The 19,671-nt window shown below is 55.8% G+C and overlaps 1 protein-coding gene across 1 annotated transcript in view; it reads left to right on the plus strand.

Moving 5' to 3' along the window:
* SLC9A1 (solute carrier family 9 member A1) overlaps positions 1-19,671 on the plus strand; it is a 30,094-nt gene that overhangs the window by 3,472 nt on the left and 6,951 nt on the right. The window contains exon 2 of the mRNA XM_086765101.1: positions 17,857-18,317. Coding sequence (XP_086621227.1) covers positions 17,857-18,317 — 461 coding nt within the window. The remainder of the gene's footprint in view (positions 1-17,856; positions 18,318-19,671) is intronic.

Below are 19,671 nucleotides of genomic sequence, written 5' to 3' on the forward strand. Positions count from 1 at the left end.
CCCAGCGTGTCCTGCGGGCATAGGCTGTTTGTGCTTTGCTAATCCCAGCTGAGAAGGGGAAGGCTAGTGCTGGCTGCTTTACTTAATACTCACGTGGTATTTTAAGACTGTATAGGAGAGGAGGGAGTGAGGGATAGCTGCAACCGTGCCTTTCCAAAGCCCCACCAGCTACGTGGAGACCACATCTGGTGATGGCTTGACTTTGCCAGTAAAAAGTCTGCTGCTGAGGGTTGGAACCAGACTTTGTCTCAACCTGTTACATTGCTGCAGAAGGTCAAGCCTTCATAAAACCTCCGAATGAGAAGCGCTCTGTGCCCATCTCCAAGGGTATTGTAAGGGTTTCCTTTGTGCTGTGCCCAAGGAGGGGTGGGGAAGAGCTTGGGGAGTCTCAGCACAAGAACTTGGTTTCCTGGCTCTAAGAACCAACCTTCCAGCTTATGTGGCTCCTGGAGATGTTCAGGGGAATTCAGGTTCGACTGTAAATATTTTTCCATTTCAGGGGAAAAGGAAGGACTCAGGAACGTAACAGATTGTGGTCAGCAGTCCCTTTGCTGGCTGTGGACACAGGCTGCGGCCCGGTGGTCAGAGCTTTATTGCAGACCACCTTGGAGCTCTTGCCCACCTTGGAGAAGCATTGCGGTTACCTGTGTCTCCAAAGCACATCTCAGGCCTTGCCTTCTAAAGCGGAAAAACACAGCAGTCATATTTCCATCCTGCGTTAGGAGCCGCCTTCGATCGAGGCGTGCTCTGTCTGCGGGACCGTCTGGCTGCACCGAGCGGCTCTTCAGCATCTGAGACCTTCCCAGCCTCCTTGGAGCGTCCTGGCCATTCCACCTCGCAGCTCAAGTGCGTAGTGGGGACTTGATTTCCTACATGGCCACACCAGAGATGGCTGTGGAGGGTCCCCGCAACGCACTGCTTCATGAGCTCTCTTACTTTGCTTTTTGCTCGCTGGTACGTGCTAGATCCTAGCTAGCTGATGCGGCGCTCTGGTTGGGGTTGAAGCCTGTAGCAATCACCAAGTCATTGCTCTTGTTTCTTCATCCCCCTTCACAAGCACTCAGGTATTTCACGTGTCTGAGTCGGGGCCGTTGTCTGGGATGTTCCCCCACCCTCCAGACGGTCTGACGGCAGCCAGCGCCAACCTGGCATTTGCAGAAAAATCACCACCGGGTGATCGTCTGGTGTAGAGCGAGCTGGGGAGAGCGTCCGTGCCAAGCCAGCAGAAAGGCAGCCTGGAGCCATGGGCAGGGTGTGTTATGTGGGGACACTCTGCTGCTCTGGGGCTTGTTTGGTGACACATCTCAGCCCGCTTTACCCAGGTACGAGGCATCCCGGCGTCAGGCTCCAGTGTGCAGTGCCGCTCCTGCGGCAGCGGTTGCCTTTGCCCGGTGCTGGCTGTCCCCGTTGCTGCTGGTGTCTGGGGAGGAACAAGTTGAAGGAAGTTCCTGGTGCCTGTGGGCTGGTGATAGGAGCTAGAAAAAGAAGAGCAAAACGTGATGGATGCAAACGGGGTTGTGGAGCCTGGCTGGGGCTCCGAGCATGGCGAGATGGTTCCTGCCCACGAAGAAGCACGGACGATTTCAAAAATTGCCAGAGAAATGTTTTTAGAGACTGGCGACTTCTGTCTGGCAGTGAGATTTGGGTGTTAAAACACTTGGGTGATTTTCAAATGCTTTTAGCAGCCAGCATCCCTCCCCTGAAACCAGGGCTTTTGGAAGGGCCACCCCAGAGGTCTTAGACAGACCTGGGAGTCAGAACTCGAGGATTTGTTTGGGTGAGGGGTGATAAGCAGGGTAGGAAACCTATTGCAGTGGTGGCACAGGATGCAGGAACTGGATTTTGAGCCCAGACACGGCAGAAACACCCCAGAGCAAAGCCACCGGCATGGCGACGCCACTGCTGGTGCCATCTCCGAGGCTTGGAAAGGGGACAGCAAAGAACATTTGAAGATGTGTGTCACCCCAGCCTTCATCACTGTGTTGGAAATAATGTGTGTCTGGCATACGGGATGAGCGTGCCGGGGGTCACCTCTGTTCCCCTTCTGCCACCGCAAGGTTGGCTCCTCTTGGGCGCCAGGCAGGGCTGTGCCGGGCAGGCGTCGCTGGGGACAGCCATCGGCAAAGCTTGGCTGGTAGGAAGGGCTGCTGGAGGTTTTGTGGGCTGGTTCGTCGGGATCCATGGGGCTGGTTGATGCAGATTCCCTCGCTGAGCTGGAGGGAAGTGTTTGGCTTAAAACCTGCCCGCTCGCAAGTGGCAGTCCCGGCTTATTTCACGTGCGAGCCGCAGATGGCCTGTGGTCTGACGTCACTCCGGACATTTCCCCGTTTGTGTCAGCGAGCTGGTGGCTGTTCTGCAGGAGAACTGAGGCTTGATGAACAACTGTCAGGAGAGGATTTTGAGCTACTGACGCAGCTGGTGCCACAAAAGTGTAAATTGTCATTATAATGAATTTAAACAGCCTCTTCTAATGTAGACTTGTTGCATTCTTGCTTCCTTGTTGGGGAATAATCCAAACATGTGCTGTGGTTTCCCTTTTTCTCTGCTCTGCCATCTCAGAAAGAACAGCCATGGCACCTTTTTTCCTCCCTGGTCAACCTGTTGCTGGTGTCTGAGCAAAAAATCATCCAAACCTGATCAGAGAAAACCATTAGATTAATTAGGGCTGGAAGAATGAGAGATGCCTGCTGTGAAATATGGGATGGTGATGGAGTGGGAAAAGCTCAACCCATCTGTAATCGCAGCCTGTACCTCCCTGGTGAGCCCTGATGTCCATTAAAGCAGAATTACGCTCAATTTGGAGCCATGGTTTTGCTCCCCGCAGGGACCCTGTCGCCCGCAGCGCTGCCCAGTTCTGCTTTCTGGACCTTGAGGCCACTCAGGAACCGAAGCTGATGTTTCACCCTGTTTATTCACAAAGGCTTGGACTCCTCGTGACGAGGGTCAGAACGGGCTGGCTTCCCGCACGGTCTGCAGGTGGAATTTGGGGATGTTGACTCAGATGGGTGCTGGCCTGGCTTTCAGGGAGATGCTGTGAAGTTGTCCCTCCCCTGAGACCTCCAACAGAGCTGGAGTGGTTTGTGGGGTAGGAGCAGAAGGTGCTGATATTTGCCCTGCTCGATTCACGTCCTCCATCCCAAAGAGCCCAGGCACCCAACCGCGGTTTATCCACGGTACCCAGAAGTGCTGGAGTTCCCTTGGGGATTAGTGGGGTGCAGAATCAGACTTTTGTCTGCAATTAGTGTGGCTAAATGGAGTTCTTTGGGGTTTGAGAGTTACATGTGAGAGGAGGGGAAACCAGGTGGTAGCAGAGGGCAGGGGAGGGGGTCGTGCTTTGGGTTACAAGCGTAGAAACCTGTGGCACTGAGGGAGAGGAGCTAGAGGAGGGACAGGTGTCTCGGTGTCACTTGTATAAACCAGAAGCTTGTTAGGCTTGCAGAAGAGTATTTCATTAAAATAATCCTTTGTCTTTTCCCTCCTGCAAGTCCTGGGTGGTGGCTGTAGACTGCAGAGATGATGGGGGCTGTAGAGGCTGTCCCAGGGCCACACAGGAGTCAGTTCTTTACTGGAGCATCGTTGGAGCTGTGGGTACTGAGACAGGAAACTTTAAAAATAAGTAATAATGAGGATGAATTACTGCAGCTGCCTTGTAAACATTTGATTTCTTTTTTTTTTTTTTTTTTCTCTTTTGGGTCCCCAAGGCTTAATTTGTTAAAATAAAATGTCAAATCCATCCAGAATACTCTGTGAAAACACAGGCTGGCAGAGCGGAGACAGAGCTAAGTTACATTTCTCCCCGACGCTAGCTTCGCTGGGCTGCGGCGGTCGTGAGTGATTTCTTCTCGCCCATCGAGGCTCAGAGCTGCTGGTGTAGGCTGGATAACAGCCTTGGTGTTTTGAAATCTGGGCTGGCCGGCTTCAGAGGGAACAGCAGAGGAGCAGGGAAGTCATGGCGATGGTTTGACCTGGACCAAGTGTCGATGCTTGGTCCTCTCGCTTCACAGTGCCGGACGTTATACCACCTTAGGCAAGCTGTATCATCGCCATCTATTCTACGTGGCGTTTGATATCTTGCTTATCTCTCTAATTTTCCAGTGTCTTCCAGTCGTGTGTTAATTGAGGGATGCCTATCTTGTCATGTTTTGTTCTTTTTGTTCTTCGGGAAGGAAGAAATGAAATGAAAAGCTCTGCAGATGGGCATGCACACGCACGTTACTGCATGTTTGTCAGGAAAGGCGAGATCAAAGATTGATCATGGCTTGGAGTGGAGTAGTGAGGACACATTTGGGGGTGTGTCACCTTTGGTGGTACGCCACCCCATGGCTTGGGATTCCTTCCCAAAAGAGTTTGACCCACCTGCGTGATGGATTTGATAGAGACAGGAGTGACAAAAGGCTCGTTTGATGTTAAGGTGATGTTTTGAGATCCCTGAGTGGGAAGTTGGAGAATGCAAAGTACTTTTGGTAATCGGAAGAGAACAAATGCATTTCCTTGGGTTGCCCAGAAATGACTCATGAACATCACAGCATCAATGGTCTTTGTCTCCAGAAAGTCGCAATACAATCAGCCTTGAGGGACAGCTCTTAGATTCTGCTTAATAGGGGGTGCTAGTAGGGAAATAATTCCTCTCTCTCTATCAAGCCTGCAAGATGCACGTTTGCAGAAGCGTACTCCCTTTTGCAGCAGAGTTTTTTTCAGTGCCTGGAATTATTCTGCATTTCGGAGTCACGACATGCGAAATCTTAATGATGCATTTGGAGAGAAGGCAGCTTCCCACCTGGGCGCTGGAAATTCTAACAGCACAAATGCCACAAGCACAGACTTAAGCACGCACAGACCTTGAAAGAGAAGAGCTGGTGCATCCAGCCCTGCTTGTGCCTCAGTTTCCCGTGCCTCAGTTTCCCACAGCAGCCTTGGTCCCTGCGGAGGGCATTTTGCAATGTACAGGCTCCTCTCCTGTCTGTGAAGTGCTGTGTAGAGGGGAGAACATCTGCTCGTAGGAGCACTTCTGTTAGCTTGACTGGGTGTGAAATAGCATTGCCTGCGTCCTGGCTGAGGGGGGTGCTGGGAGGCTGAAATGGCACCTGACGGGGCCGGCTCTCCAGTCCCCAGTCTCACCAGCACTGCCGATAGCTGGTGGGGTCTCTGTGTCCTGGCAGCTCCTGCCGAAAGCTGGGGAAGAGGTGAAGGCGACTGGGTGCTGGCATTGGCTCTCGACTCGACGCTGGCGTGTGCTACGAGTGGGGTTGCTTTGTCTGGGTTTGCAAAGCCCAGTAGTAACGAGTGATAATTGCAATTATCTCCTCCCTCCTGTCAGAGTGGACATCAACAGGTTATTTCCTGAAGAGCTTTTGTTTGTCTTTCCTGCCCGTGTTCCCGGTAGGAAATCTGCCCTTCCTGGGAAGGGCGATTGGCATTGCTCTGCCTGGGGAGTTTGTCTCTGCTCGCCTCGGGCTCGCTCGGCTTTAACTCTTCCTGGGGCTTTGAGGGCCAGCAGGAGCCATGTGTTAAATGGGCAAGGAACTGGGAGAGGGACCGTAGCCTTATTCTGGGTGACCAGGTACTGTCTCTTCGCATCGCCTTGAGTACCTTCTGCTCCCGAGCAATTCAATATCCGCATTAAACAGCACGAAGTTTAGCTCTGCACCATACAGCCGCCGATTCCGATGGTTTTCTTGTAGAAATCCCCCCGCCTGAGGCAGATGTGCGGCGCGCACCCCTCCTCGCCCAGCTATTCGTGGCATCCAGCGCGTCTTGTGACGGCTGAAGCAATCTGGGAAGAGCGTGGCTGGTGAGCGGTTATGTTTAGCTTCTGGCCTCTTTCCCTGGAGCACGAGCAATTTTTCTAGACTTTCTTTTATTAGGCCTCCTCAAAATGCTCCAGTCCAGCTGCTGTTGCTGCTCCGATGCTTTTGAAGGATATAAACCCGGATGAGGATGCTGTTGCCCTACAGAAAATGCAGTTTTCTGGGTAGGTGAGCTGTGGCAGGAAGAGCCCAGGCTTGCTGGCCTGGCTGTGATGTGCGCTTGCGCAGAGGTGGCAGAGAGGAGTCAAAATGGAGCAACAGCAGCAGAAATGTGCGTGGCAGTTTGTCTCCGCGCACCTCCGTACCAGCACGCCCAGCTCCTGCTGGGTTAATGTCACAAAACTGGTAAAGATTCGTACAGTCCCGCCTTAGAAAAACCATGTGTGGCACTCGCCTGAAGGCTTTAAATGGGTTTGGTAATCTCAGGCTGTGGTTTGGGAGTGGCCTTGTAAAGTCCCCGTTAGAGGAATGCAGCCACTGAGTCAGTGGGGACCGGGGTTACCAGAGTGCCCTGAAGTCACCTGAGATCTTTAATAGCCAGCTTGGCTTGTAGCACCAAACCCTCAACCGGCTTCTCAAAGCTCCTCCAAAGGAGAGTGTTGGGGTTTGCAGCACCTCGTCGTGGGGCAGCTCTGGAGCTGGAGACAGGTGGGGCAGAGCTGCTCTGCTTGCGGCTCTCCTCTGGATCTGGGAGAGGTTTCTTCAAGGTGCAAAGGAACCAACCAAGCCTTGAAGCTTCCCAAGCCAGCATTGCTTGCTCCAACAACATCTCCGTTTGGCTCCGTGTTTTCCTCCCTATTTAAGGTGCTGTAGCTGTTGAGTGACAGCCCAGGGCGCCGTGGGTTTCTCAGTCTTTAATAGCAATTTGGTCTTTCTTAACATCTGCTTTTCTTGCAGAGCGCCCTTGGCTTTTCTTCTAGTTTGAAGGAGAAGCATTATCTAAACATAGGACTGGAAATTGGGAGCTGCTGGGTTCTCATGCCAGCTCTCACGCCGTTCACTTGGGGACTTGGGCAAGTCCATTTAATGTCTTTTGTCTCTCATTTCCTTTCTACAGCTGGGAGGAAATTAATACCAGCTCTATAAAAGACTCCCAATTGATCTGTTAATTTCTTGTGAGTGCTTCAGAGATAAAATGAGGGTATGTGCCTTTGCTGCGATGGTTCTCCCTGCTCTTGAAAAAAAAAAAAAAAAATTCAAGTGTTTCTGCTAAACACCTCTGTCCGTGGATTGCTGTCCTGGCGTGTTACAGCAGTGCCCGGGCACCTTCTCCCCCCAGGAGGCTGATGCTGTCCTCCCTGTCCTCCCCGGTGGGTTCCCAAGCGCTCTCTCAGCCCGGCCAGGGTGCCGCTGGGCGAGTGGCAGGCTGTGGTCGGTCCCAGCCTGGGCAGAGGGGGATGTTGGTCCCAAAAGGATGCTGTTGGTGGTGATCACCTGCAACGTGAGCCCTCAGGGACATCTCCCTGGGAGCTGCCAGGAGCCTGCCTTTGGGCTGCCTGCTGTGCGCTCGCTTTCCATGCAGGCGTCCTGTGTGAAGTGTGTGGGGTGGGGGGAAGGGGAAAAAAGGGCTTTTTAGGGTTTGCCTGCCAGTTGTCAGCTGAATCAAGGGTGGGTGAGTCAGGGAGGCAGCGATGGCTCCCGCCCTGCCCTGCCCTGCCCGTGAGGGCAGCTGCAACCTGGCACTTCTCTGCCTGCTTCAGAGGGTTTTTCCTGGACAGTGGGTGCCCCCGGTCAGGTCCAGCTCTGCAGAGAGGTGCTGGCTGGAAGCCTGGCCAGGCTGGTTCCTAGAGCTAAGCCTAACCTAAACCTAAGCCTGAGGCAAGTGAAAGCACGGGTTGAAGCGGTGCAGACAGGGTGTGTGGGAGCAGGATGAGTCCCTTTCATGCTGACGTACACCAGCACCACAGTTAGGGTTTGCTGCAAGCTGCTCCACACAGCGCAGAGCCAACTGTTTAGTCTGGGTTGATCTTAATTAATTAGTGTATCTTTTTAGAGTTGGAGGGAGGAGGATTATAGAGCACTCGGGCTGTCAGTGGCTCGCCAGGCTCACCAGACCTTCTGGGTGAGGGCAGCAAGGTTTAACTGGGAGGAATTGCTGGTAGCTGTTTGGCGCTTGTCTGCAAAGTCGCAGGCTCAGCGGCACAAACGTTTGCTGTCTGGTTTGCAGAGCTGCAGGGAACGCCGGGTGTTGGACCATGCAAAGGTCTCAACGGGCTTCCCTGAGCTGTCCTGTGCTGGGAGCTTGGGAAGAGAGAGGGACACAGCCCCTTCGGACGGGGGAATGACTGAGCGGGCAAATGCAAATCCAGGAGCAGCCCCCCCATCCCCAGCTTTGTGCTGGAGCGGTGAGCTGGTGCTGAGCCTGGATTGGGCCCCAGGAAGAGATCTCTCCTTATTCAGATTCAAGTTCTCTTGGGCTGCGTAAACAGCTTGTTCATCATTGTATACAGCGGCTTTCTGCCAGAGGGGCCGCCCATCCCGGTGGGCTGATATCCAGGGTGCCTGCAGATGATTCGCAGCTCTCTTGCCTGCCTGGGATCCTCGCATCCTCCTCCCGCGTTGCAGCACTGCAGCCCTGCCGTCGAGGTCCCGCCACACCGGCGTTTCACTTGGCTGCAGCGCAGCATCCTCCTCCCCCGCGACCTTCCAGCAGAGCTCTGGGCAGAGAAAATGAGATTTCCCTTGCCAAAGAGAGCGTTCTGCTTCTGGGGGGCGGGTCAGGGCAGGTAGGGAGCTGGGCTCATCTGCATGCGCCTCGTGACTCCGGCTGCTGCAGGATGCAGTGACGCCTTTGGTTGTGTTCCCCAGGCTGCTCATCTTGTTGGGACCTCGCTGCGTCTCTGAATCCAGCCCTACACACAAGGGACAACCTTGTGGTTTCCTGGTAGCGCCGTCATCATCCTTGGGTATTTCTCTGCTGACCTTGCCCGTGGCTGGGAGGGGGCTGCACAGGCAGGGTGTGAAGTTTGGCACCTCCGCGTCCCTTTGGAGCCAGGCAACGCCTGCCGCGGCCGGTACGGCCCTGGGTGGAGCTCACAGCTCCGAGAGGGAGCTGAGCGGGTGCTCCCAGGGGAAGGCAGGGCCCTGGCATGTTGGTGAGGATTAGAGGTGCACTCCTACATGACGTTTCTGCAGGCACTGAGTTACCAGAAGAGGCTTTGCCTTTGCCCTGCCGTGGCTATCGCTGCCTGCATGAGGACTCGTGGGCAGCGTAGCCCAGCTCCTTGCCCTCTGCGCTCCCAGCCACGTCGTGCCAGCGGCCAGTGTGGTGTGGGGAGGAGCGGTACCGGCCTGCTCGCCCTCCCCTCCGTGCCCAGCCGTAAGGGCTGGTTCGACAGCGCGCCAGACCCGTTCCCGTGTTCACCAGTCCCCGTGGCCGTTGCTTATCCTAGCAGCTAAAATACATGAACTATCCTCTCCTTGGCCCCTTGACCGTGCAGAATGCCAGACTAGCATGGCTCCTGCTGATGCCTTGGCATCCATCCCCCGTGTGCACCGGGCGTGGGGAGCTCTCAGCATCCTCCTGGGGAGGAAGGCTCTGGCTGCAGCTCATTCCCTGTTTCTCTTGTTCTGGAGAGCGGGTTTTGCTCCCTGAAGGTGCCCAGGGGACAGTGAGATCTGGGAAAGGCAAGCGCCTGCCTGCTCTCTCCAGCTGCCTCGGGGCTGCAGGGTGTCTAGACTTGTTCTCCCTTCCCGCTGGAGGATTTGTTTGAGGCCCGCCAGCGGGAACTGGCTGCAAACTGCAGCTGTGGGAGGGAAACTGCAATTGGGGAGCTGTCAGACATTGCAGCCCTGCTGCAAACCTCCTCCTGGCGATGTCGGTGTGGAGAAGCTGCCTGCCCTTTGCCTGGCATGAAGGGCTCTTCCCTGACGCTGTGACGCTGCGCGAGCGGGACTGACTTTTGCGAACGTGGCTGTACTTTAAGAGCTTGACCAAGCTGGTTTGCGTGAGTCCTTGCAAGATCTGCAAGGGCCAGGCCAGTGCAAGTCATTGGTGCAGCAAGGCTGTTGTGAGCTGGTGCCTGACCGTATCTGCTTTTTGTTCTTTAGCTTTCGGATTTTGACTCGTTTGTGGGCTGGCACGATGCTATCAACGTCGTTCTTATCTTCTGCAAAGCAGACAGGGTCCAGGCAGGTCACCTTCTCATGCACGCTTGCCTCGCCGTGGGCGTTAGGGCTGAATACAGGAGATTGAGTGAGCTGGAGAGCGTACCAGGCAGCTCTCCGTCTCCTATCGCAGGAAAAATGGATTTGTTTGCAGTGTCGGGGGAAGAGATGGAAAACAAGGGGCAATTCAGCGGCTGCGAGGTGGGACCCAGCTGTTTGAGCAAGGTCTGTAGGCAAGGGGGATGGTAACGTCACGCCGAAAGAAAATAAAAGCCGAACCTTTGGCAACTAGCAACGGGTCTTAATGGCTATTGACTGCGGCGACACGGCTTGTAGGGGCGTTGTGTGCAATCCAGCTCAGAACTGAGAGCTGAGAGCTGGTCACAATCACAGCGGGGCCGTGTTGGGCACCTCGCGTTGGGGCAGACAGAACCCTGCAGAAGAGTGATCCCCAAAATTAGGGCTGGGTGTCTTGATTTTGCCTTCTCTCCCAGTGCTTGCTTTGCACACCGAGCCCACGGCGAGGTTTGGGTGGGTGCTGACTGTGTGGCCCCTGTGGGGTATCTGCATTAAGTCACAAAAAGCTTTTCTTTGTAATTAGCAGCAAGCAAATAACAAGGCTTGAATGCAACATTTGGTTTGATCTGGAGGAAATTGTTTTGCTTAGGAGCTCTTTCTGTACTTGTGTCTTTAAAAAAAACAAGTCAACATCTAAGCAGGAAATGTCGTTTTGAGGTGGAAAATCAAAGCTTTTCCATTCTGAACAGCGAGGCCTTTGGATGCTTCTCTTAAAGGTTGCCCCAGCCAACGCAAATTGCCGAAACCAGCCCAAAGAGAGCTGCAGGAGAGCACTCGGGAGACCTGGACCTGCTTTAAAACCCTGCCTGCTCCGTGGTGAGGCAGGACAGGGTTTGGCAAAGCCAAGGCTGCGGCAAGCGCCGCGTGTGCCGTCCCAGCGTGGCGGCTGCCGGAGCGAGCAGCGTTGGTGCTCGGTAGGGCTGAAGGTCCAGGGCAGGTGGTGACGTTGGAGGACGCAATGGATGTAATTTAAGTATCATGGCTTTACCACCCCCCCCTTGCAGGGTGACACGAGCCATGGCCTCGCTCTATTTTTAGGTGTAGCTCACCAGCTATTTAATTCCTTTCTAGCAACTTCAATTTTCATCCCCTTCCCTTGAGATTTCCCCACTACATCTGGTACCCGCGCCAGTGCTGGGTGCGTGCAGATCTCTCTCCGTGCCCTTCTCCGGGCTCCTCGCTGTCTGTGCAGGCAAGTCGATGGATCCAGCTCCATTTTCCGAGGGAGGCCACACAGCGGGGCTGAGACACTCTCCCAGCAGCTACGAACCATCCCAGGAGGCTTGTGCTGAAGGCCACCAGCAGTCAGCAAAGCCTGGCTGATCTTTGGGCAACTGCAGCAGCGGCCGACGGCCAGGCAGGGGAAGAGAGAAATCCAGTGCCTTTTTTGGGCGGAAAAGGGATAAATGGAGAGAAGTTGCAGCCAAAATCTGGAAGCCTGAGATGAGTTTTCCCCCGGGAGCCGGTTGCAAAACGTTCTGTTCCTGCATCGCCGTTCTCATGGGGCTTTAACACTGCCTGGGGCTTAGCCCCACATCTACCACCCCAAAATAGAGAGTGTGAACACCAGGTCAGGGTGATGTCGGTGCTTTGCAGACCCTGGACCCCGGCCCCAGCCCTCTTCCCTGCCCCACTGTTTCCTCTAAGTGGAGAAAAAAGAAGGGGACGGTGCTGGGCGATGGCTTTGCAGATGACTACTCCCCATGGATGGTGACACATCAGTGACTTTGTGGCTCATCCAGCAAAGCATCCACGTGTCAGGGCTCTCAGGAGTCCCCGTGTCCCATGGGAGTGTGGGAAGGTGTCTGCACCTTCCTGCATCTCTTGCTGTCAGGTTGCTGGGTTTGGTGACCGTGCAGGGCTGCTGTGACTCTGTATGACCCACCCAGACCCTGCCAGTCGGGTGTCCTGAAGGGTTAAAGTGGCCTTTGGAGGGGCCTTGGTGCTGCTGAGACACCGTCTCTCTTCCAGCCCGTGCTCTCTGCAGTGTCCTTCAGAAGGGCAGCCCTTCTGAGCATGCCTGCTCCCCCTCACCGCTGCCTTCCCGGTCCCCCTGCCTTCTCCCAGGGCTTTTCCAGCACTGCAGCCTGCTCTGCACCCAAGCCACACGGCCGCTCGGTCCCACCCTGCAGCCCCGACAAGCACCCATGGGTCCCCTGGGCTGCAGTGAGCATCACCCGGGGGGCTTCACCACCCCTTCACCCTGACTTATCCCTCATCTACCTCCTTTCAGAGAAAATCACACAGGGGGTGGAAGAGCTGCCTGATGCCTGGTTAATAATTGTGTAATTTTTCTCTCGGGGCTGCCACCTGCCTGCTGGAGCCTGCAGCCGCTCTGCTGAACTTCTGAAGCCTGGGAGGATGAGGTGTTTTTGTAACTGTTCTCATTTCTTGTGCCTCCTCCTAGCTAATAAGCATCTTCCTGGAAGCAGCTTGACTTTCCTGCAAGCACCCATTCGTGGGTGCTTGGGAAGCTGGGGTGAAGCCACAGGAGCATCCCGCTTAACTGTGAACGTGCCGAGCCCTCCCAGCCACGCCGCGTGCTCCCTTCCCTCCTTCCTCCCCCTGCTTACCCAGTTCCAACTCAAACACCAACCAAGTGGGTTTTCTTTCCTTCTCCTTCATGTTTCTTTTCCTCCTGTGAAAGGAGGGGATGTTAATCCCAGCCAAATCCAACCTGCAGCTCCAGGAGGATGTGGTGGCTGATGGCAGTCCCAGCTGCAGGGACCGGCTCATGGGGATGAGTGCACGGCGGCTGTGGGGGCTGAGGGGACCCTCATGGTGCAGGCTGCCTCCAGCATCAGCATTATATATATTTTTTTTCTTCATATATATATATATTTAATATTTTATTTTTTTATTTATTGCCTCTGAACACCAATATTTTTCAGGGCCATGGGGATTACAGGGGCTCTTACAGCTCCAACTCCAGCAACGTCCCTGCGGTGGGAGCTGGGGTGGGAGATGTAGACGTCTCCCAGACCCGACCTGGAGCAGGGAAGTGCATGAAGGCTTTGCCTCCTTTGTTTCATTGTAAGTGTTCTTTGGGAGTGTTTGATTAAAATGTTCTTTCCACACTGCTTTGAGAGAGGTCTTTGAAATTAGGGAAGTGCTGCCTGCGCTCTGACTAAGCCTGACCTTGTCTCCCGTGCCATATGGAGCGGTATTGCAGCGGCCGGGGTGATGGGAAGGGCATGGGTGGGACGGGGAAATGCCGTCAGGCAGGGAGGGAGGGGACCTTATCGATGCTGTAGGACACAGAGCCTGTGGTCCTCGGGGCTTTCTGCTGTGGGGTGAGGCTGGGCTGAGCAAAGCGGGGTGCTCCCTGCTCCCTTTTGCAGTAGGTTCCCGCACCAGAGCCGGCTTGAGAGCCGCCGGCAGTTCAGAGCTGCAGATCAGCCCCTTCTGGCCTTGAGAGAGGGTTTCCCAGGGCATGGAAATCGCCTCTTAGTTTATCCGCAGTGCAAGAAGCATCGCCTCAGAGGAGTGCTCACGTGGGACCTGGCTTGTTTTGACAGCGGTGCTCCCCCGGGACGGGATGCTGGGTCTGGGTTGGGTGCCCAGCACCCTTCTCTCCATTTCCCTTCCCTCCATGTCCTTTCCCTTCGTATCCCTTCAGGCTCTTGCAGCCCCGGCTGAAGATGGAGGCAGATCAGATACGGTGGGTTTTGGGTCATTGGGCGGCGAAGGAGCAGACTCTCTGGGATGGAGCTTATATAATCCCAGGCACAGAATCTGGCCCATGCACCGGGGCTGCGGTAACCCAGTTACAGCCAAGGAAGGAACAAACCATACACAGGTCGGAGTCTCTCCCAGGCTGTTTGGTTGGGAGTAAATATTTACATGGCGCTGTGTTTGCCAGCAGCCAAGGCCTTGGGAAAAGCAGCCCCACTCCCCCTTTGTAGAATGAAGATAAACTTTTAGCAGCTGAAATGGGAGCCCTGGCGTTTGCTGGGGCAAGGACCAGTCTTTGCAAAATCTGGAGACCAAAGGTGGCTTGCCGTGCTCAGATGTCTTCATTCAGCTTCCACGGCCTCTAAAAGATAAGCCTGCTTTATGCACCGGGCGAGAAAATAATCTGCCTTGCTGCAAAATCCAACAGACACCTGTGGTTCTTGCTGCTGCTGTGGTTTGTGGAGGAGAATTCCTGATGTCCCCGATTGCCTGCGCTTGGTTGGAGACGAACCCATGCAAATCTACTGACGCGGAAATGAAGACAACTGGTGTTCAGAAGCTGTAGAGCAAACTCTTTTGCAGCATGGGCATCACCTTGCAACAGCTTTGCTTGCCCAAAATCTCTTAAATTTTAAGGATGGTCATTCCCTCCTGTCCTTCAAGTGCTTAGACTGCGGTTAAGACTGGAGTGAGTCCCCAGCTCCGTTCTGCCGTCACCCAAGAAAGAGATGACCACCAGCGGAGAGCGGTCTCTGCGTTCGCCTTGCTGGGCACAGGCAGGCTGGGGTGTGTGATGCGGACAAGGAACATTTTAATAGGAACTCTTCACTTCTGGATTTCCTTTTCCTTGTTTGCTCAAGCTCCTGGGGTTGGTGTTTACTCAACCGTTCTTGCTTTTAGTAGTCTCGGTGGCATTTGATGCTGTCGATAGGGGAACTGCTCCCATGGAGTTTGTTTTCCAAAGGAAGAAACTTGGGTGACCGTGTGTGCTCTGTGCTGGTGATTTGTGAAGTGTGGATCCCTCTCAGGGAAATGGAGTCTCAGGGAGCTTCCCTCCTGGTGGAAACCAGCAGGAAACCAGCAGAAACCCTGTGGGTGACTCTCCATGGGAAAAGCTGCTCCGCACGTTCGCCTGTCTCCTCCTGTGCATCCCTACCCGTCATCCGGGTGCAGACGTGTCGCCTCGTCCCCTCCGCTCCTGCATCACTTGTTTATTCAGGGTGTCGTGGCAGCGGCGTGCGGGGAGTCTCGTACGCCTGCCGCAGCCGCTGCCTCTCCGTTCGTGCTCCTCGCTCCTTAGGGAACCGCTTCCCGTGCCGCTGGTGCAAGTCGCGGAGAGCCTTCCCAGCCGAGGGGACCTCGCGGATGCAGGCTCTGGGATGCCAGCTCCCACCCTTCTGCTGCGGCAAAAAGCACTCACTGCTTAACGGAGGCAAACGAAGGAGCACGGGGGGTATCGCTGCGCCCCCCCTGCCTCCTGGCTTGTCCCCAGTTTGCGCTGGCAGCAGAGGATTTGCAGCAGATGAGTCCCAGTTTGCAGCAGGGCCACCACATCTGGGGACAGGCGGGTGGCGGCAGTAGGTACGCGGGCAGGCGAGTGGCACGACTGCCTGCTGCACAGATAACCTTTTACCAAAGCAACCAGGAACAGGAACCGGGGGGTAATTAAGGCTCATTATTATTGTTAAAGCTGTTATGAAGGCTTATTCCCCTTCTCGCTGCTCCTGGATGCGCCTGTGGCCAAGCATCCTCATTTTCCAGCATCCTGCCGCAGCCTCCCTCTTCCCGGGGAAGAGAAATTCAGGTGCAGAGCTGGGATGGAGCCGGTTAGCCCCTGCCCAGTATCGCCCCCGCAGCGAGAGCTTTTCTTCCCGTTAATCACCCCCGCTCCGAAGCGGCGTGCCGGCCCAGCACTCAGCGCAGGATCCCAGCAGGATCCCAGCAACAGATTGGTACCGACGAGCTTTCGAGTGCTCTAAAAATGGCTGAGATTCAGTGAAATCAAAGGCATCATTAACATGCAGCCCATGTGAGTGTATTTTTAGGGCCCTACAAAAAGGCTCTAAAACACTGAATTCACATCAGCACGCGAACGTTCCAGTTTAATGGGATCGTGGGGCCTGTGGGGAAGAAGTGAGAGATGCTTAATTGTCAGTGTTTGTGTTTTATTCATGATTGAACATACTTAGCAAGGGAAAACTGATTTGCTGCAGGCTTCTCGCTGCTTGTGTGGCTTTAAACCTTATTCCAGCCAGGGCTGGCATACGCTGGGATGGGCAACGGCCCGGTGTGCCGGAAGGGCCGGCTGTCCCCGGCGTTTGCATGAGGAAAAGGGATTATCGCTCTGTTCCCACGGGGAGCTCCCTGCCAGAGCTGCCGTGGGGTGCTCAGTGCTCACGTGGGCTCTGCAGGGGGATCGGAGACAGAAGAAAAATCCCGTGGGGTAAATCAGGAACCGCATCCAGCGCGGGGGGTCGCTGAGTGCAGGTGGCCGGATATCGGGAGAGCACTGGGACAAAGTTTGGATGCTTCCCATCGCCTCTCGGCTTCCCCTCGTGCACAGACTCGAGGGCCACGGGTGGGTTTGCTCAGAGGCTGGTGCTGCTGCTGCAAAGCCAAGGTAGAAACCAGACTCCTTCCCCATCGCTCCAGCATCCAACTCCTGCCGGAGCCAGCTGGGTGCTGCCGAAATCCGGACCTGCGTGGAGCCTTGGGTGTGATAAATCCTCTGGCCTCTGCAGTGCCAGGCTTGCCCACGCTGGAGGCAACACCTGCAGCTCAGGTAGCAATTTGAGGTCTAATCCTGCCCTCGGGGACCTGCACGTGGCCGTGCCCATGGCCGGTAGCTGACTCACTGCTCGTCCTTAAGGAGGGATTGTGGAAGCGACTGTTTTTCCCGTCGGAGATGGATTCGTGTGGCACCTTCCGCGCTCGGCTGCGCAGGTGGAAGAGGGATGAGCTGGCACCGTGGCACAGATGTGGTCCCTGCAGGCTCAGCAGGGGGGGACGGGGGGCTCGCCGTGGCGCAGAGCAGCTCCAGATCATCAGCGGGATGGGAGCTTGTTAGGGAGGGGTTGTTTTTTTTTAATCTGTTGTGAAACGATGTGCAGATGGCACAGCCGCCCGGCCGGAAGGAATGGAGGAACACGGGATGCCAAGGCAGGGTTCCTTATTTAAAACCGTTTCCTTTGCCAGGGAACAAATGTGCCTCACTTGAAAATAATAATTATAAAGCCTGGGAGAGGATCCAGCCAACCCAAAATCCTTCTGTGGGTATCGGTGCGTTGGCTGAAGCGCTGCTTCGCTGGGCGTCGTGCTGCCTGCCCGACCCCGCAGGCAGATGCCCGCGTTGCCAGGGCTGGGGGGGAGTTTGGTGGATGGATGTCATCCCAGCGGGTCACAGCAGGCTCGGAGACCTCCATTTGGGATTGTACTGTGATTTAAAAGGGGAAAATAAATTCCCTCTTACCTTGCACCCCAAAGAATTGCCCTGCACCACGAGGATATGCCCCGTCCCTGCTCTGTGCCCAGGAGCAGCCCTGCCTGCAGGGAAGGCAGACGTTGCTGCGAGCGGCCGTAGAAAACCTCCCTGGAGCTGCAGGAGGGGGAATAAGGAGCTGCTCCCATTGCATCCTCAAACTCACCGAGCACCAGCTCCCCTCCCTGTCCCCTGCGTCAGGGACAGCCGGGGACGGGCACTGCGCTCAGCGCCTGGCACGCTGGGTGTAACGGCACTCGCGGGCAGGCTGCCGTCTGACGGGAGGGAAATGCCAGTGCCTACGTGCGCTCAGGATTAGTAGCTGTGATGGGGAGAGCTGGAGCCAGCGACAGCTTGTGTTGTGGGAACTGCCTGTGCCACAGATGGCTGTCGTGGCGGCCTGGGGTGTCCCCTCAGAGACCGTCGGGCGCCCGGAGGGCGGCTGCCGCCCACTGAACTGGGACTCACGGTTATTTTTCGGCCTGAGATCAGGCAATGCCTGAGTATGTGGGTCTGGTGAAGCTGCAGTTTCCCCTTTACAATGTGGGGAAGAAGGGAGTTAGAAGGGGAAACTGAGGCACGCAAAGAGTAAAGGGTCCTGAAGAGTGCAGGGAGGGCTGGGAGCCAGTCCCTGACTCCTGCAGGCTGTCCTTCTGCGGAGAGCGTCCTCCATCCGTGTAGCCAATGTGTCTTCTCTCTCCTCCTCTCCAGGCTTCCATGTGATCCCTTCAGTGTCCAGCATCGTTCCCGAGAGCTGCCTGCTCATTGTGGTGGGCCTTTTGGTTGGGGGGCTCATCAAAGGGGTGGGTGAAAAGCCCCCCATCCTCAAGTCGGACATCTTCTTCCTCTTCCTCCTTCCACCTATCATCTTGGATGCCGGCTATTTCCTTCCCTTGCGCCAATTCACTGAGAACCTGGGCACCATCCTCATCTTCGCCGTGGTGGGGACGCTCTGGAATGCCTTCTTCCTGGGTGGCCTGATGTACGCCGTGTGCCAGCTCGGCGGCCCCGGCCTGAACCACATCGGCCTCCTGGCCAACCTGCTCTTCGGCAGCATCATCTCGGCCGTGGACCCGGTGGCCGTGCTGGCCGTCTTTGAGGAGATCCACATCAACGAGCTGCTCCACATCTTGGTTTTTGGGGAATCCCTTCTGAACGACGCCGTCACGGTCGTAAGTGGATGAGGGGGATCGCTCGAGGGGATGGGGTTCATTTCGATGGGGTGTTTCTGGGTGGTGGCACCAGGATGGGCAGCTGCCAGTCAAGCCCTGTGGGCAGAAGCCTAGACTGGGCCGTTGCAAGCTGCCCGGTGCCTCCTGCCAGCTGAGCTGCGGCAGCTCTGCTTGCTCCTAACCTTTTGCAGGTGCAAAGCTAAATATAGCGGCTTAAAACACCGCAGAGGTGGGTTAAGGTGAAGCGTTTTCCTTGATGGCTGGAGGAGGCTGAGAGCACGTGCCCAGCCAGCTGCTGCCTCTCGGTGAAGAGCAGGATTGTGCCCAGTGCCTTGTTTTCCTGGGAATCTGCTCTCCTGAGTGCAATGGCTGCCTGCTGCCATGCTCATGCCTGTCCTGCCAGGGAAAGCGAGCAGGAGCGTGGAGGGGCTGGCGCTGGGTCAGGCAGCACTGCCACGTAGCTGCTGCTCCCTCCTGTCTCCTTCCTCATCTGGTCTTCCTTGCTGTCCTCCAGCTCTAGCATCAAGGAAGCGGGAGGACAGGACATGGCCGGTCATGAGAAGGAGGGAGCCTTGCGAGCTGCGGCCAGGCTGGCATCCCACCCGGCTCACCCCTCATCTTTGAGCAGCAGCTTTGCAGGGACCTTTGGGAGGTTCAGGGGCCAGGCCACGCTCTCTGGGGCCGTGCCGTTTCCAAAGAACGTCTGTGTCCAGGTGCTGGCTTGGCCGTCAGCGCAGTGTCCTCCTCTGCAGAGCTGCCCTCTAAATTTACTTCCAACCCACTGCTTTTTCCTGGCTCTTCTCCCGTATCCCAGCTGTCTGCTTTGGAGCTGGCTGCTCAGTGTGCTGCTGACGAGGTTCCTGGTGACAAGGAACACGCTGTCCCACCACAGGGCTTTTCCCAGGCGCTGCTCCCCTCTTTTGACCAGAGGGGCTCCCTGCAGGGTCTGTGTCCTTACTCCCATCCCTGGGGAATGCTTTTGCCTTCTGCTGTCACGTCTGTCCCTGCCCATCTCCCAGGACCCTGGCCCTGGCAGACAGGAGCTGGCACCTCGCCTTCTCCCTGGTTGCAAGCACTGCCATCCCTGCAGGATGCTCTGAAGCCCGGTTCCCATCCTGGCATGGCTGTGTCAGCTTCTGCTTTAAAATCTCACCAGGAGACGTGTCTGGGGGTGGGAGAAGGCGACGCAGCCCAGGATGGGCACCTCCTGTGGGGTTGCCCTCTTAGCTACAAAGCTGCGTTAAAGGTTTGGGCTGTTCTCTGGGCTGAGCAGAGCAGATGTTGGCTTTTCTCTCCATGCGACTGTCCGGTGTCCCCCAGCAGAGCTGTCCCAGACACATCTGTGATGGCAGCA

This window comes from Chlamydotis macqueenii, chromosome 22 (assembly GCF_036417535.1).
Source record: "Chlamydotis macqueenii isolate bChlMac1 chromosome 22, bChlMac1.mat, whole genome shotgun sequence".
Lineage (NCBI taxonomy): Eukaryota > Metazoa > Chordata > Aves > Otidiformes > Otididae > Chlamydotis > Chlamydotis macqueenii.